The sequence below is a fragment of the Rhinatrema bivittatum genome, chromosome 4 (genome assembly GCF_901001135.1).
Source record: "Rhinatrema bivittatum chromosome 4, aRhiBiv1.1, whole genome shotgun sequence".
Classification (NCBI taxonomy): domain Eukaryota; kingdom Metazoa; phylum Chordata; class Amphibia; order Gymnophiona; family Rhinatrematidae; genus Rhinatrema; species Rhinatrema bivittatum.
The window spans coordinates 15,624,318-15,643,085 of record NC_042618.1 but is presented as its reverse complement, the minus strand read 5'-3'; the positions used below and the strand labels follow the sequence as shown (position 1 = coordinate 15,643,085).

General features: G+C 47.3%; 1 protein-coding gene across 2 annotated transcripts in view; it reads right to left on the bottom strand.

The window, feature by feature from the left end:
* Positions 1–769: 769 nt before the first annotated feature.
* Positions 770–18,768, bottom strand: part of ZC3H14 (zinc finger CCCH-type containing 14) — a 206,103-nt gene continuing 188,104 nt past the window's right edge. For both annotated transcript variants that reach the window (XM_029597753.1, XM_029597754.1), the window contains 2 exons: positions 14,364–14,470; positions 770–1,189 (listed from right to left, as the gene is read on the bottom strand). In XM_029597753.1, the coding sequence (XP_029453613.1) occupies positions 1,183–1,189; positions 14,364–14,470 (114 nt within the window). In that variant the 3' untranslated portion in view covers positions 770–1,182. The remainder of the gene's footprint in view (positions 1,190–14,363; positions 14,471–18,768) is intronic.

Here is an 18,768-nt window from a genome sequence, read left to right as displayed (position 1 = left end):
GGAGGGGGGGAAACCTCCCCCTCCTCCCTTCCTGCAAGCCAAAGTTGTCAACTTGAATGGTGAGTACAGTATGAAATTGTTGTTTCTGGTAGGCTAGGCACATTTTATAACTTTTTGGTGAGTACACTAGGAAAATTATAGGTGTTTCTGGTAATTACGCACATTATTCAACCATTTTGTATGAAAATTTTAGGTAAGGGGTGCTTTGGGAGGTTTGGAACGCATTATGGGTATTTCCATTATTTCTTATGGACAAAATAGTCTTGACTTACAAGCAACTTGAGTTACAACCAGCCCTCTGGAACGAATTGAGTTTGTAAGTCAAAGATCCACTGTATATTGAAATGTTGTTTTAATGTAAAATCTAAAATGCTTCTAAGGTTAAAACTTTTCTCTATTAATTAGTACAAAATACTATACCATACACAGGGTAATGAACTGCCCATAAAATAATAGTACCTTGGGCCCTACACTACCTATAGGATAATAATTTCAGTAGAGACATATGCACTAATGTAACCATTTTAAACCATTGACAGTCTGATTTTTATTTTATGTCTGCATGTAGTTTATCATTGCCTCAAGCACAAATATCATTCCCAGTGTAAGAGGATCCTCAGCTTATACACCTCGCCTGGAGCAGACACTTCCAGTTCGCCGATAGCATGTGCAATCCACCTAGGTATAAAATGGTTTTTCCTTTTTGTATCAAAGGCTTCCTTACAATTTTTCAAAGAAATGTCCCTCACAAAAACACATCACAGCGGGCTAGTTAAAAATACATGTATTTTACAGAACATAAGAATTACTGTATACAAGAAATGTTTCAGCTTGGAACAGCCACACCAAGAAATCCAAAGAGGACTAGGCAGGGGCATACAAAGCTCAGAAGCTTTAAAGTGACATTGTTTCTCTTCCTCACCAGCCCAAACAAGATTGTGGACAGAAAAAAAAAAAAAAGAAAGAAAAATAATTACAGGTATTAAACATACAAAGTTGAAAAATGTAGAGACGATGCTCTAAGTGTGACATGTTTATCTGTTTCAATATATGAAAACCATTTCTATACCGACAAATATAATGAAATATTGAAGACTGCGGTAGTGAGCCAGTTGCTGGTATTCAGATGCTCATCCGTCTAAGTCCAAATTTAAGATCTTTATTCAGTTACTTGCTTGAGAGTCATTCGCTGATGGAAAAAAAAAACGTATACATATATATCACATTATAAGAAACACAGATCTCAGCAATTACTGTCAGTAAGTATCATCTGGACCCAAAGAAACAAACAACAATGTGCACAGATTAGAGGGATAAGGGGAAGATTGTCCCAAGTATAAAGGGGCCGATTCAATACTGTGTGTTAGCTGCTCTGCATGGCCTAACATGCCGTTGGAAGTGCGTCCATAGCCCCCGATCCAATATGTAGCTATCAGCACTCATCACATGGAAATCCATGTAGATGAGGCTATTAAATAATCCCCACGATCCAATAAATTTTCCATGCGGCCAACGCGCCCTTTCAATGTGGAAAGCAGAGTTGCTTACCGGTAACAGGTGTTCTCCCAGGACAGCAGGATGTAGTCCTCACATGTGGGTGACGTCATCAGACGGAGCCCTGACACAGAATATGTTTGTCAAAGTTTCTAGAACTTTGATTGGCACACTGAGCATGCCTAGCATGCCATAATCCCTGTAGCCACAGGGGTCTCCTTTCAGTCTCGTTTGTAGCAAAAGGTGCGAGCGAAAAATAAAATAATAAAGCTGTTGCAGACCCAACTCCATGGGGTGGTGGTGGGTTTCATGAGGACTACACCCTGCTGTCCTGGGAAAACACATGTTACAGGTAAGCAACTCTGTTTTCTCCCAGGCCAAGCAGGATGGTGGTCCTCACATGTGGGTGATTAGCAAGCTACAGGTAGACTCATATTTAAATTGGACCAACAGCTTACAACTTATGCAACAGGCAGAACAACTGGTGTACTGTTGGGAAAAATGAGGCAGCCTGAAAGTCACAGCAGATAGATGTGGAAGGAGTTGGGATTATACTGGAAATAAGTTCTTCAAGACGGATTGGCCAAAGGCAGAGTCTTGACATCCTTCCTTGTCCAGGCAATAATGTGCTGCAAATGTGTGGAGAGAGCTCCATGTTGCAACTTTACAAATGTCAGCAATCGGTACTGAACGATAGTGTGCTACTGAAGTTGCCATGGCTCTCACTGAGTGCACCTTCACTTGTCCCTGGAGAGGAAGGCCTGCTTTCTCATAGCAGAATTCGATACAGTCTGCTAGCGTTGGAGAAAGTTTGTTTGCCCACTGCAACTCCCAGTTTGTTTTTATTGAAAGAAACAAAGAGCTGAGTGGATTTCTTATGGACTGCAGTGCGATCTAGGTAAAATGCAAGTGCACGTTTACAGTCCAAGATGTGTAAAACTCTCTCGCCCTGGTGAGAGTGGGGCCTTGGGAAAAAGTTGGGTACAACTATAGACTGATTCAGGTGAAAGTCGGTTACCACCTTGGGAAGGAATTTAGGGTGAGTGCGGAGAATCACTCGGTCATGGAGGAACCTTGTATAGGGTGACAAGTGCTTGTAACTCACTAACCCTTCGAGCAGATGTAATGGCCACTAGGAAAATAACTTTCCATGTAAGAAATTTAACATCACAGGAGTGCAAAGGATCAAATGGGGAGCGCATGAGCCTTGTAAGTACTACATTTATGTCCCATTCGGTAACTGGTGGCCGTAGAGGGGGCTTAAGTTGCAGTAGGCCCCTCGTAAACCGACTCACAAGGGGTTGCGCTGTTATTGGGACATCCCCTACTCCCTTGTGGTATGCTGAGATGGCAATGAGGTGAACCCTCACCGAGGAAGTCTGGAGACCAGAATCTGACAGGTGCCAGAGATAGTCTAATAGGGGTGGAGTAGGGCATGAAAAGGGGTCAATACCTTTTTGAGTGCACCACGTGGTGAATCTATTCCACTTAGAAAGATAGGATTTTCATGTGGAAGGCTTTCATGAAGCTACAAGCACTTGAGAGACATTAGTTGAAAGGTTGAGGGGTTGTAGGATCAGGCTTTCAACATTCAGGCTGTGAGGGATAGGGTCTGAAGGTTCAGATGGCATAACATGCCTTGGTTCTGAGTTATGAAATTGGGCGCTGTGCCCAGGCGAATTGGCTCTCGGTTGGAGAGGTTGAGAAGCATGGGAAACCACACTTGTCGAGGCCAGTATGGGGCTATGAGTATCATTGATCCCCTGTCTTGTTGTTGCTTCATGAGAGTTTTGGCTATTAGTGGTATCGTTGGATACGTGTATAGGAGGCCTGTGTTCCAGGGGCGAGCGAAGGCATCCATGGCTAACGTGTTTTGTTGTCTGTGCAGGGAGCAGAATCTGCCCACTTTGTGATTCAGTTCGGTTGCAAAGAGGTCGATGGTTGGTTGACCCCAGCGTTGGAAGATTTTGCTCGCTACACAGGGATCCAGAGACCACTTGTGGGGATGGAAACATCGACTGAGGCGATCTGCTACTACTTTCTGTATGCTTGCCAGATAAGTGGCCCGGAGATGCATGGAGTGTGCAAGGGCCCAGGCCCAGAGCTGCGCAGCTTCCTGGCAGAGCAGACAAGAGCCTGTTCCTCCCTGTTTGTTCAAGTACATCATTGCAACTGTGTTGTCTGTCTGTATGAGAACAGTCTTGTGTGAAAGGCAGTCCTGGAACTCATACAGAGCATAATGTATGGCTCGAAGCTCTAGGAAGTTGATCTGAAACTTTGCTTCGAATTGTGTCCAAGTCCCTTGAGTTTGAAGGTTGCTCACATGAGCTCCCCAACCCAAGTTGGATGCGACCATGGTTAAGGTGACTTGAGGCACTGGTTGCTGGAAGTGTAGACCTGTCAGCAAGTTGGCTTTGTTTGTCCACCAGAGAAGTGAGAGACACAACTGGTCGGTTACACGGATATGGGATGAAAGAGGTTGAGTGGCTTGGAGCCACTGAGATTTCAAAGTCCATTGAATTATTCTCATGGCTAGCCTGGCCATAGGAGTGACGTGGTCCACGGAAGCCATGTGGCCCAGCAACCTGAGGAATTGATGGGCTGAAGCTGTTTTCTTTGTGCGCAGAGATTTTCTAGTTTGGAGAGTATGTCTGCGTGGTTGTTGGGCAGGAAGGCCTTTGCAACGGTGGTGTCCAAATCTGCTCTGATGAAGGTAAGGAGGTGAGATGGATTCAGATGGGATTTCTGGTAATTGATGAGAAACCCCAACGAGTGTAGCAGATTGATAGTTAGCTTTAAAGTGTTGAGAGCTCCTTGCTTGGATTGGTTCTTTAATAGCCAGTCGTCCAGGTAAGGAAACATGTGTATGCTGTTTTTGTGTAGATGGGCGGCAGCCATTGCTAGGCATTTTGTAAATACACGGGATTTCGAGGCAAGTCCGAAAGGCAGAACCCGGTTACTGAAAATGTTGATGCCCCAGGTATTTGCGATGATGTGGGGATATGGCAATGTGTGCATAGGCGTCTTGAAGATCCAGAGGACAGAGCCAGTCTCTTTGTTGTAGAAAAGGGGAATCATGGTGCCTAGATACACCATCCTGAATTTTTCTTTTTGTAGAAATTTGTTGAGATTGCGGAGGTCTAGGATAGGGTGGAGGCCGCCTGATTTCTTTGGAATGAGAAAATAGTGGGAGTAGAACCCTCTGCCCTGCTGTGCCAGGAGAACAGCTTCCATAGCCCTGGTGCTCAGTAGGGTATTCAAAAATATTTATTGGTAAAACAATATTTCGGTGAATGTGTTTATATTCCTCATGGCTTTGTTAGACCGACTTCCTTCTTGTTTTTTGGGCTCAGTAGAGTGGACAGTTCTGACTCTAGAAGGCTTGTGTGATCTCTTCGGATCCACAGTGGATTGGGTGGTGAATCCGGGGGTACCATGAGGAAATTTAGATGGTATCCCTGGGTTATGATGGATATTACCCATTGGTCTGTTGTAATGAGGTGCCAGTTGTTTATGAAGTGGTGTAGCCGACCTCCTACAGGTAAGTCTGGTCTTGGATTCATGGCATGGCTGTTCTCTGGAAAGGTTTCAAAATCCAGAGGCCGGAGCTGGTTGAGATCTGGACGTTTTGGTCTGACGTGGATGTCCTCTTTGAGGTGGTCTGGCTGGTCTCACGCGAGATGTAGGTGAGTAGTACTTGTGTGAGCGATAAAAAGGCCTTCAGAGCAGAGGAAGGAGCTTCAGCAGTGATTGTGGAAAGCTGACACAGGGTTTCGCAATGATCCTTTAATTGAGCCACTGCGTCCTGTATCTTGTCGCCAAAGAGATTATCTCCAGTACATGGGAGATCAGCGAGCTTATCCTGGACTTCTGGCCTTAAATCAGAGGCCTTAAGCTAGGCCCATCTTCTGGCACTGATTCCTGTTGCTGATAAACGAGAAGCCATCTCAAAGGAATCATATGCAGCTCTGACCTCATGTTTCCCTGCCTCAAGGCCTTTTTGGAGAATGGCAGTGAGGTTCTTCTGTTGTTGTTGGGGGAGGGAGTCTGCTATCTCTTGGACTTGTTTCCATAGATTCCTCTGGTATTGTGTCATATATACTGAAAGGCAGCTATGCGTGACACTAACATAGAGCCCTGGAAAAGTTTATGACCTAGACGGTCCAAAAACCTTTGGTCCTCTCCAGGGGGAGCTGAAGAATGAGGGCGCAATCTCTTGGCCGCCTTCTGCGCAGATTCCACTACCACCGATTGGTGAGGTAGCTGTGGCTTCTGAAAGCCTGGAGTGTGCTGGACCAGATATGTTGCATCTGTCTTTCTACTGACTGGTGGGACAGTGCTCCCATAGGCGATGTTGCAGATCCAAGAGCACTTCATGGACTGGAATGGCCATAATTTCCTTGGGGGCATCCACAAATTGAAGGACTTCTAACATCTTGTGACGGGTGTCATCTTCGGTGACCAGGTCAAAAGGGATGGTTTCGGACATACTTTTATGAAGTTAGCAAAGGAGAGGTCTTCTGGAGGGGACCATCTCCTTTCTTCTGGAGGAGAAGGCTCTGAGAATAGGTCCTCTGTGGAAGTGTCCGTGTCAACATCCTCCCATGGATCATAAGGGGTCTCTGGTTGAGATCCCAAGGGAGAGAGAATGTCTGTTACTCCAGGACGTGCAGGTATTGATGGAGGCCTCGATGGAGGATGCGACAGCATGGGTGGGAACCGTGGCCACTTTGATCTCGAGAGCCCCGATGGACCTAGAACTGGTTCCGGCATCGATGGAAGCGGAGCTGGAGTAGGACTAGAGTCCATGTCCTCGTCCTCAGAGGACCCCGGAATGGGTATCGGGAAATTTGGAGGTTCGGAAGATCGACTCTGTACCGATGGCACAGGTTGGGTTGGAAGGGCACCGATGAGGGTATCAAGGCGGTCGAGCAACGGTGTAAACATCGATGGCTCCGGTGTCAGTGCCGGTATGGGGACGCACGTTCCAGAAGGCAGTGAGGACTGCCTGGTGGAAAAGGATGTCCAGCTCCTCCCTGGAAGCTGGTATAGGAAGCGCAGCTACAGGGGGAGGAGGTAGGCTAGGTGCTACAGGCACCTCCACAGGATTCTGTGGGGACTTAGTACCCAGCACCGGTGACAGCGGAGAATGCCTCGGGGTCTCGGGTGCAGAGGAGGATGATGGCTCCTCTTCGCAACTGGCTCGATGGCCATCAAAGCCGATGCGGTGCCGGAGCCTATGCTTGGTCCAGTCCTTCTCCGGCACTGAGGAAGACGCTACCGATGCCCTGGATGGCATCGGTGACGGGCGGTCACCGTCTCCTTGCTGATCACGGCGAGGTTTTTCGATGGAGGAAGATTTTCCTGCTGGTGATGAATGGGCAGAAGTCGATGGAGTTAGTTTTATTTTGAAAAGAGACTCCATTTTGTCCAAATGGGCACGCCTGCCCTTCAGGGTCATTTGAGCGCAGCTAGAACACCGATGTACATCGTGTGATGGGCCGAGGCATAGCACACAGACATCGTGCGGATCAGTGATGGACATCGTGCACGGACATTCTGGGCACTTTCTAAAGCCAGTCACCATGGTGAAAAAGGAGGCTGCGAACGGTTGGTGCCCTGAGAAAACCGACAACAAGGTAGCAGGAACTGACCGGAGATGGTGGAAAATTTCTCACCGAGCGTCAGGAAATAGTGTCACGATGGGAGACCCCTTTGAGGGAACTTTTTTTAAGATGACAACTTCAAGTTTTTCCATGAGGATAAGTGGTAAGAAAATTCTCACAGAGCTCCTAACTGCGAGGCAAACTGCAGTGTGGAAAAAAAAGAGACTGAAGGGAGACTCCTGTGGCTACAGGGATTATGGCAACCTAGGCATGCTCAGTGTGCCAGTCAAAGTTCTAGAAATTTTGACAAAAGTATTCCGTGACAGGGCTCCGTCTGATGACGTCACCTACATGTGAGGACTACCATCCTGCTTGTCCTGGGAGAAAATTTTATGCCAGCCCAGGGCTGGCGTAAAGGTATGCCACGCTCAAGGGCACATTGAAAAAAAGAAAAATCCTGCTTTCTGAGATTTCTCCTGATAGTATTGTAGTGATACTATGTAGGAACAAACCAAATAAAGCAGTATTTATTTAAAATAAAAAAATTCTGGATGTCAAATACACACACAAGATGCATGGTCCAGGCTGTGTATCTTGTGCATATGTCGGTAGCAGGAGAAAACGGACACTTGTAGATTGAGCGTCCATTTTCCCAACTGGCTTGACAGCCACCTATCCTGTGCAACCGATTCAGACACACATTGTCCCTAGCACTTCCTTTTTAGCACAACCCCTCATTTATTATTGGATCACGAGCACAGGAGAGGTGGCTGGGTGCACGTAAGATAAACAGGCGCTCAACATTAAGTGCCAATTTTCTGCACACATTTATTGCATTGGCCCCAAAGACTGTAGTTATAGCTGAGCAATAAGTGAGGAGCATTACACAGCGGGATGCCCTGTTGGGCAGTTGTATGGTTAATGCACAGAAAGACATTCTGTCACATGGGTCTACACCCAGCAGGATGTTTTCTGTATGGGTGTAATGTAAGGCTTCATGCATTTACAGGACGGGAAATGTTCACTATATGTTATTACATGAGCAAAATATAAAATACCCTTTTTAATATGAAACTTGTAAATAAACTGCAGGAAATCATTACAAGTTTCCTGAATCTAGGAATGTTTTTGCCTTGCTTAATTTTTAATTATTTGTATTAAACAGACCTCAGAAAAGACTTTTGGGTCTTTAGTAACTATAGGAAAATTGGTTATCATCTGCTAATTTCCATTCCTGGAATACCACGGATCAGTCCAGACTCCTAGGATTATGTCTCCCTTCCAGCAGATGGAATCAGAGATAGTTTCACTGGCATATAACCTTGGCATTCTTCTGAGTCGCCATCAAGTCCATATGAGGAATGCCCCATCTGCAAGAAATGAGGGTCATCACGCTTACTGACAGTTCCCACTCTCCTGGGTCCAGCCGTTGGTGGCTCAGAAAATCCGCTTGCACATTGTCGGTCCCCACTATGTGTGATGCCGCTAGTAAGGCTAAATGCTGTTCCGCCCAGAACATCAGCATCTCTGCTTCCAGAGCTACCGGACGACTCTTGGTTCCTCCCTGACGGTTGATGTAGGCTACTGTCATCGCATTGTCTGACAGAACCTCGATCGCCCGGTTGTGCAGGAGTGGAAGGAAACTCTTCAATGCCAGGCTCACCGCTCTCATTTCTAGACGTTGTCTCTTCCATCGACCATTGGTCCTGGACCTATTGAGACTGGCACACTGCTCCCCAACCTGAGAGGCTGGAGTCCATGGTCACTATTACCCACTGAGACACCTCGAGGTCCACCCCACACCCCAAGTGGTCTCAGGCAAGCCACCACCCAAGACTGGATCTGGGGACTCTGAGCAGTAAAGGAATCAAACTCCTCTGACTTCAGGTCCCAACAGGAGAGTAACACTTTCTGTAAGGACCTCATATGAGCAAACGCCCAGGGGACCAACTCCAGAGTGGACGCCACAGAGCCAAGGACCTGCAAGTAATCCCAGACCCTGGGTACTGGAGCTACGAAGAGGAAAACTTTGCCCACTCAGGTACTGAAGCATGCTCCTAAGAAGTCCAGGACCTGAGAAGGATGAATTTAACTACTGGCCTGATTGATGACCCAGCTGAGGGATCTGAGACGGTGCAAGACGTTTTCCACTGCCTGCCTGCAGAGATCCTCCAACTTTGTTCAAATGAGCCAGTCGTCCAGGTACGGGTGAACTAGCACCCCCTCTCTTCTGAGAGTTGCCGCCACCACTACCATCACCTTGGTGAAAGTCCTTGGAGCCATAGCCATGCTGAATGGGAGGGCACAAAACTCCGAGAATCATGAATCGAAGAAACCTTTGATGATCCCTTTGGATACTGCTGTGCAGATATGCTTCCATCAGATTCAGGGAAGCCAAGAACTTTCTGCTGCACACCACCGCAATGACCGAGCGCAGGGTCTCCATCTGGAAATGTGGAACTTTCAGGGCCCTGTTCACTTTCTACAGGTCCAGAATCGGACGGAAAGACCCTTCCTTTTTCGGCACCACAAAATAAATGGAATAGCACCCCGTTCTCTATTCTTCCTGGGGAACAGGAACAATGGCCCCCAGGCACTCCAGCCTGTGAATGGTCTGCCGAACAATTAGTTTCTTCATTGGTGAGCCACAGGGAGAGATCATAAATAGGTCTCGTAGAGGAAATTCTAAGGTGTAGCCTTGTTCTATGATGCTTAGAACCCACAGGTCTGATGTTATCTTGACCCATTCCTTGTAAAAAAGGGACAGCCATCCACCAATTACTGGGATGGAGGAATGGGTCGGCCCTATCTCATTGAGAAGACTTGGATCCAAGGGACCCCTGACCAGCACCATTTCGGCTTGCTCTACATCCAGGAAAGGATTGAGACCAGGACTGGGACCTCCCCGATGTCTGCCTCTGGCCCATTCCAGGTGCCCTGCTCTGGCAGAAGCACCGTTGCCCCAAAAAGAAGAGTGAGTTGGAAGAAAGCCTTTAGTCCCCTTAGGCTTATTTTCTGGCAGCTTGTGCACTTTATTGTTGCCCAGAAACTTTGCTCCGCGTCTTCTCCAAAGAGAAGTTTGCTTTTAAAAGGAAGCGCGCTAAGCTGAGCTTTAGAGGTAACATCAGCAGACCAGTTGCATAACCACAAAAGCCTTCTCACCGAGACCATAGTTCTGGAGGAGGTACGAAGAAGGTTATATAAGGCGTCGGCACTAACTGGCGGAAAAGTCCTACTGCTAGCACACTCTCAGCCTACAAACGCACGCTACAACAATACAAGGCCTGCACCTCCAAATCAAAAAGAGACTTTTTTGCCTCCAAAATCCACAACTTAGTCTTTGACGCGAAAGCTCTATTCTCCTATGTTTCCTCCCTAACCCAAGTACCCTCACCAGAATGCCCTAGTAACCAAGCTCAAGCTAAAGCAGATGAACTTGCTCTCTTCTTTCAAAACAAAATCACAAATCTTCTTACTCAACTTCCCTCCAATATCATCCCCCTAACTCCAGCCCTAATGCCTCACATCAAAAACATTCATCTTGAAATGTTTGAACCCACTTCGTCTTCCGAAATCCAAACCATCCTTAGAAGAACGAAACCATCTTCACACCCAGCAGACCATATTCCCTCAAAACTTCTCCTCTCAATACCAGACACCATCTATAAAACATTAGCGGACATCATCAACTGCTCGCTTTCCCAAGGTTCCTTCCCAGAAGACCTCAAACAAGCCTCACTCAAACCTCTTTTAAAAAAACCCAACCTGGACCTAAAAGACCCCAACAACTACCGTCCAATAGCTAATCTCCCCTTCATAGCCAAGATCATGGAAAGGCTTGTGAACTCCCAACTATCAGATTTCATCGAAGACAACAAAATTCTATCCGCCTCACAACATGGATTCCGCAAAAATCGGGGCACAGAATCCCTACTTACCTCCCTAACAGATCTACTTATCTTAGGCATAGACAAAGGTCAATCCTTTCTATTGATCCTTCTGGACCTCTCAGCAGCTTTCGATACCGTAAACCACGCTATCCTCATCAAACAGCTAGCTGCGATAGGAATCTCTGGTTTAGCGCTCTCCTGGTTCAAATCATTTCTAACCAACAGAGGCTACAAGGTAAAAATCCAGAATAAAGAATCATCACGCCACGACTCGACCATCGGAGTCCCACAAGGTTCCTCCTTATCCCCTACACTCTTTAATATTTACCTCCTACCACTATGTCAACTCCTCATCAACCTCAATTTAATACACTTTCTCTATGCAGATGACATCCAGATCCTGATCCCCATCAAAGAATCATACTCAAAAACCCTTGAATACTGGGAATCCTGTCACCTAGAAATCAAAAGCCTCCTCAACAGCCTAAATCTGGTACTAAACTCCGCCAAAACTGAGGTATTACTCATAACTCCTGATAACAATCTCACAACTTCTCTGCCAACCAACCTACAAACCACTCATGTGAGAGATCTAGGTGTGCTAATCGACAATAAACTGAACTTCAAAGCCCACATCAATAAAACCACCAAAGACTGTTTCTATAAACTGCAAGTTTTAAAAAGGATAAGACCACTCTTCCACGCCAAAGACTTCAGAACCATCCTCCAAGCCCTCATTTTCTCGAAATTGGACTACTGCTGCTCCACTTTACTTGGCCTCCCCTCCTCATACACAAAACCGCTCCAAATGGTCCAAAACGCAGCAGCCCGTCTACTGACAAACACTAAGAAAAGAGACCATATCTCCCCAGTGCTACAAGACCTCCACTGGTTACCAATTCATTTCAGAGTCATTTATAAATCCATCACCTTGATTTACAAAATCATTCACCAACATACCACAATCGATCTACAAATTCCTCCCCGCGTACACAAATCCACAAGACCGACCAGGGAAGCCTACAGAGGATGCCTCATTGTTCCACCCATGAAAACCACTAATCACAGCACCTTAAGAGACCGAGCCCTTTCCACTGCAGGCCCACCGTTATGGAACTCCATCCCTCCAGAACTCAGAAACGAACCATGTCTCCTAACCTTTAGGAAAAGACTCAAGACATGGCTTTTCAGGCAAGCCTTCCCGAACTCTACCTAATATGCACCACAAATAAATTCTCTACTCAGAGACTGTATATATGAGACGCCATATTTATATTGTACTTTTGTATATAATTAACCTCCTCTATCTCTCTCTATTTCTTACATTCCCAGTTCATTAGCCCTTGTTAATTGTAACTGCTTCTCTTCATCACGTTATTTATGTTTGGTTGTATTATTCGCACCCCTGTTATCTGTAAACCGACATAATGTGAACGAGTTCATGAATGCCGGTATAAAAAAACCTTAAATAAATAAAAATAAATATAGGCTTCTAAGAGCTCCGCCTGCACAGACTCCTGAGGCGGGAGGGTCTTTAGCACTCAGCAAATGCTGAATCAATCTCAGGCTCGCCTGAAGCATGAAGCTGTTGCAGACTGCAGCCCGAATGCCGAGGGCCAAAACATCAAGTAACGTTTTGAGATGTACCTCCAGCTTTTTATCCTAGAGGTCTTTCAGGGCCGCCGCCCAGGCTACCGGGATGGTGGTTCTCTTTGTGACAGCTGACACCGAAGCATTCACCTTAGGTACCTTCAAAAGCTCCAGTGTCTCCTCAGGCAAGGGATAGAGCTTGTCCATAGCCCGGCCTACTCAGACCTGTCTCTGGAGTATTCCACTCCCGGACCATTAGCTGCTGAACCATTCTATGAAAAGCGAAGGTCTTGGCCGACCCTTGCAAACCTGCCATGACCAGATCCTTGTCCTGGTCTGGATCATCCTGGGGGACAATTATGTTCAGCTCCGCCAGGACACATGGGATCAGAGGATTAAGCTCTTCCCCCTGAAACAGGCGAATGACCTTTGGATCGTCCCCGTCCAAAGGCGAAGCCTTCTCCGGCTCTTCTTCCTGATCTGTCCCACTAAAGAGAGGGGGTCCAAGGAGGGATCCTCTCCCGAGGGCCTCACGAGGTCGGCTGCCACCGAAGGAGGATCACTTCTGTCACCCCCTGGCAAGGGGCCCCTGACCTTCCGGATCCTAATGGCCCCCTGCGGCTCCTGCCACTTGGGGACCTTCCTGGGCGGCCCCTTGACAAGCCTGTGCCTGGAAGAACCTTCCTGTTGGGACTGACTGGCTAAATAAGCTTTGTGCATTAGAAGCACAAAGTCAGTAGTAAAACCAGCTGGACCCCTCAAATCACCCTCCAGGAGATCAGAGTCAACCTCAGAGAGCTCATGCAGGGATGCCTGAGGCTCCTCTGTGTTCAAGTTTACCGGCAACAGATCCGGCAGGAGATCCCCTCTCCCTGTGGTCTTTTCCTTAGCAGCTGTAAAAGCTTTCAAAATGGCCACCGTTCCAGCATTTAGTGGGAACAGATCAATCTCACTCTCCGGGACAGCGTGCCGCTTGCCTGCACTATGGTGCTTCCCTGCTGCCGCTACAGCCTCTCCCGATGAACCCTCCCCTCCAAGGGGGCAACATGAGCAAAGGCCCGCACAGGAGAGCTGCAAAGTTGGCTCCCCAGATGCTGGCCAACAATTAACATGCGGCATGGCCGGTGCAAATGCGAGCATGTGGCAGGCGCCGATTAAGAAACGTTGAAAAGCGGGGCCCAGGAGCCGCTATCGCAGTCCTGCCTGTGCACCCTACCTCCGACCACTGTCAGTGATAGGACTGCTGCTTTGCGGCTAAACACTGCTACACTCTCGTTTTTTGTTTTTTTTTAATTAAATTAACTTTACCGGCAAAGAGGGCAAGGCTTCTCCAGATCCAAGCAGAAGGGGGAGGGAGCCGGACCATCGGCTGTCACCCCTGGCGCCCAAACCACGAGCAATTTGGGTTCCCAACCCTTGCTTCTCCAATACTTGCTACCAGGGGGGATGGTCCCACCAGGACCTGTCAACCCCTGGGAGAAAAATCTATTACTTCTTGACCTGCTTGATTTTCTTTTTTTTAAACACTTAAGATCGGTTCAGAACCGCAGGTTTTGCACTACCTCCATCTGATGGAGACAGAGAAATCCTGAAGAGATGCAGGTGGCACACCGGATTAACAGAGGGTGCTTTCGAAGTTTTTCTCTGTCTCCATCTGCTGGAAGGGAGGCAAAACCCAGGAGTCTGGACTGATATGGGTACGTACAGGGAACTGCAGTTTCAAGGACAGAACCTTAATTGGCCATGTCCTTGTTCAGCTTCCTCAGTAACTGTGGAGAATTACCTGGTCTGTGGCTTGGTCCATTTCAAGGCATGCCGTGGAGGAACAGAAACAGTAGGGTGATAAAATGTGCAGTCAGGTCTTGTACACTGGGTGTTAAATCTACAGTGCTGAAAAGGAAAAGTCCACAGATTTAGCACAAGGAAAGTCTCCTGTGGCTTGTCAAACTTTAAAATCATCCTAGAAATCATTTTGACCTAACACCAATCAATGGTAGCAAGTTTTCTCGGCTTTCTTTGGTTTTGCCCACCTCATGGTGCACAGAAAACATTCAGAGAGAAAAGCAATGAGTAAGGATCCTCCTCTCTCACCAGACAGCTGTGGGATACAGCTTCTGGAAAGTTTCTTTCCTACACTGCAGTTATTAGCGGGAATTTGCCTACAGCACAGAAGTATTCTTAGTGATTTCAATGTATACGTAGACATCCCAGCTGATAAGACAGCAAAGAATTTCTTGAACTCCCTATCTCAGTGGTCCCCAACCCTGTCCTGGGGACCCACCAGCCAGTCGGGTTTTCAGGATATCCTCCATAACATGCACATTCATTGTGGATATCCTGAAAACCCGACTGGCTGGTGGGCCCCCAGGACAGGGTTGGGGACCACTGCCCTATCTGATTTAGGTTTACTCAATGAGTAATCTTACCTACACATAAAGCTGGTCATATATTAGACCTTATCTTTTTATACATGTCCCAAACAAAAAAGTTATTGCAGACCTTTCACTCCCCTTCAGCAGGATGGTCTGATCACTCCCTCTTGCCCTTCTCATTGAAAGGAATAGGAAATCTGTGTTTAGTGTTGGTAAAAACAACTGTGACTCACTCAAGAACCGAGCTAACACGATCCTGGAAGGATCAGAGGCAGATGGTAATATGGATCTGCCATATGACTGATGATAGTTTCTCTCCAATCACCAGAGGAAACAAGAGAGAGCTAAAACACCTTCATAGAAGTTCCCAGTTAGCCAAGACAGGCTTGTTACAAACAAGAGGCCTCAAAGAAAGATATTTTTTTCATATCAATTAAAAGAAGCACTTAATGCCCCTAGCTTGAAAAAGGGTTTTTCAGATGTCTCTAATTTTTCAGAGCTATGGACTATTTCCAATCTACTCTTTATTGGAAAACTAATTGAAAGAAGAGTGGAATGCCAGTTTTCTAATTACATCTTAGCTCTAGATCAGTCCAGTTTTGGAGTAAATCTCAGCACATGTCTGCAAGTGTACTTGGACTGTGTGCTGGTCTCATTAGACCTGTCAGTGGCTTTTAACACTACTGCCCACTCTGTTCTATTGGAGCACTTCGAAGGTGGTGGTATCATGGCTGGCATCCTTTTTACCTAACAGAACTCAATGAGTTTACTGAAAACTGTCTTTTGGCTCCTTAGCCCCTGCTCTCGGGCATTCATCAAGAATAATTTTTGTCAAAGATGTTGTTTAGCATTCGTCACCTCTTGCAAAGTTAATTAGTACCCTACGCTTCCAATGCACCATTTTCGAGAATGACATACAAATTTACTGTACCCTGGGAAAAACACACATAAGGAATCAATTAATAAGCTAAGTTAAGCAATGGCCCTCAAGAAGTGGAGTTCTAGTTAGCAAGAAATCATTTAAAACTGAATCATGACAAAACTGAACTGCTTGAGCTCAAGCATCCACACAGAGTAGACTAGTCCTCAGATCATGATTGGAGTACAATGTTCCTATCACCACAGAGATAAAAGGAGTGTGGATTAATTCAACTTTTCTCCTTCCAAAAGAATATTGGAGAAATTACTTACCTGATAATTTCGGTTTCCTTAGTGGAGACAGATGGAGTCGGGACCAATGGGTATAGTGTACGCCTGATAGCAGTTGGAGACAGATCAGATTTCAATCTGACGTCAGCCCTAGTACATATACCCCTGCAGGGAGTGCAGCTCTTCAGTATTCTCCTCGAAAAGCACTGTGGATATATGTATGAATGAATAATTTGAATAACTTGATTAACTTTATAACTTGGATAACATGATTAACTTTATAACTTGGTTAACTGAATTAATTTGAACTGGTTGAATTGGCTGTAGCTGGAGATCGTCAGTGCCCTCAACCGAGAAACGTTGACACCCGGTAGGGTGGGTGTCCTAGATGAAGGAAAGCATGGCTTACCCGTGAATCACTCGCTCCCGGGGATGTCCCCCGAGAATTCCATGAGTAACGGCAGCTGTGGGTGGGATGCTGAGTCCATCTGTCTACACTAAGGAAAACGAAATTATCAGGTAAGTAATTTCTCCATTTCCTAGTGTGCAGCAGATGGACTCAGGACCAATGGGATGTATAAAAGCTACTCTTGAACCGGGTGGGAGGCTGCCCGTGACCCACTTAGTACTGCCCTTGCAAATGCTGTGTCCTCCCAAGCCTGAACATCCAGGCGGTAAAACCTGGAGAAGGTGTGGATGAAGGACCATGTCGCTGCCCTGCAGACCTCGGCGGGTGACAGCATCTTTGGTTTCCGCCCAGGACACTGCCTGGGCTCTGGTAGAATGGGCCTTGACTTGTAAAGGCGGTGGCTTGCCTGCTACTACGTAGGCCGGCTTGATGACTTCTTTGATCCAGCAGGCTATGGTTGCTCGCGAGGCCTCTTTCCCTTGCTTCTTCCCGCTGTGAAGGACGAATAGATGGTCCGTCTTTCATACGGATTCCGACCTTTCCAGGTATCTGACTAGGAGTCTGCCGACGTTGAGATGGCATAGACTTCGCGCTTCTTCCGAATTCTTATGCTCATCTGGCGATGGTAGCGAGATGGTTTGGTTGAGATGGAAGTGAGACACCACTTTGAGGAGGAACGACGGAACTGTGCGTAACTGGATGGTTCCCAGGGTGAGTCTGAGGAACGGCTCTCGGCAGGACAGTGCTTGTAGCTCGGATATAGGACGGGCTGAACAGACTGCCAGCAGGAAGTCTGTCATCAATGTTAATAGTCAGAGAGACAGACCGCGGAGAGATCTGAAGGAGGTTCCTGCTAGGACATCTAGGACCAGGTTGAAGTTCCAAAGAGGCACCGGCCACTTCAGGGGTGGTCGGATGTGCTTGACTCCTTTCAGGAAGCGGGAGACATCCGGGTGAGAGGCTATGCTGCCGCTCTCGCTCTTGGTTCCGTAGCATGACAATGCGGCCAACTGTACCTTGATGGAGTTGAGGGACAATCCCTTCTGTAGGCCGTTCTGCAGGAATTCCAAAATTGCAGGAATTTTGACTGAGTGTGGTATGATGTCGTGGTCCTCGCACCAGGCTTCGAATACACTCCAAATCTTTATGATTGATAGGGATGTGGAGAACTTGCTTGCTCGGAGTAGGGTGTCAATTACTATCCCCCCCCCCCCGAGTATCCGCTCCTCCTTAGGGAAGTCCTCTCAATGGCCAGACCGTAAGAGAGAATCGAGCTGAATCCTCATGGAGGATCGGTCCCTGTTGGAGCAGGTCTCTGTGTGGAGGTAGCGGCAGGGGGTTCCCTGTCAGCAGTCTTTGCCTGTCTGCATACCACGGTCTTCTTGGCCAGTCCAGGGTCACTAGAAGTACTGGTCCCCTGTGATGTGGATGATCGTGCCCAATGGGGGCCACAGCGGGAAGGCGTACAACAGAGTCTCCTGTGGCCAGGTCTGTACCAGGGTATCGATTCCCTGGGACTGGGGTTCCCACCTGTGGCTGAAGAAATTGGGTACTTGGGCGTTGGACCGGTTTGCCAGGAGGTCCATGGTTGGTGTTCCCCAATGGTTTACTATCAATTGGACTCTTCTTCGTTCCATTGCCCTTGGGCGGTTAGCTCCTGGCAGTGTGCTCCCCATCCTCGTAGGCTGGCATCTGTGGTGAGTAGGATCCAGGTTGGTGAGGATAGTCTCGTTCCCTGACTCAGATGGGCTTCTTGTAGCAACCATCGTAGTTGGGCAGGAGCTGTCCGTGAGCTGAAGCCGTACGGTGTAGTTCTGGGACAGTGGATTCCATCATGATAATAGTGAGCGTTGTAGCGGTCTCATGTGAGCTCGTGCCCATGGGACGACTATCAGTTTGGATGCCATGAGGCCGAGAACTTGTAGATAATCCCATGCTGTGGGGCGAAGTTCACTCAACAGGGTTCGTAACTGGGTCATCAGTTTTGATCTCCTTGTTGGTGTCAGGATGACCTTGTCTTGTTGGGTGTCGAACCGGACTCCCAAGTATTCTAGAGATTGGGAAGGCTGCAGGCAGCTCTTGTTTGTGTTGACCACCCACCCGAGGCTCTCCAGTAGAGTTTTAACTCTGTTGGTTGCCTGGTGGCTTTCCTCTGGGGATTTCGCTCTGATCAGCCAATCGTCTAGATAAGGGTGCACGCGGATTCCTTCCTTCCTCAGTGTTGCTGCCACCACCACTATGATCTTGGTGAACGTCCG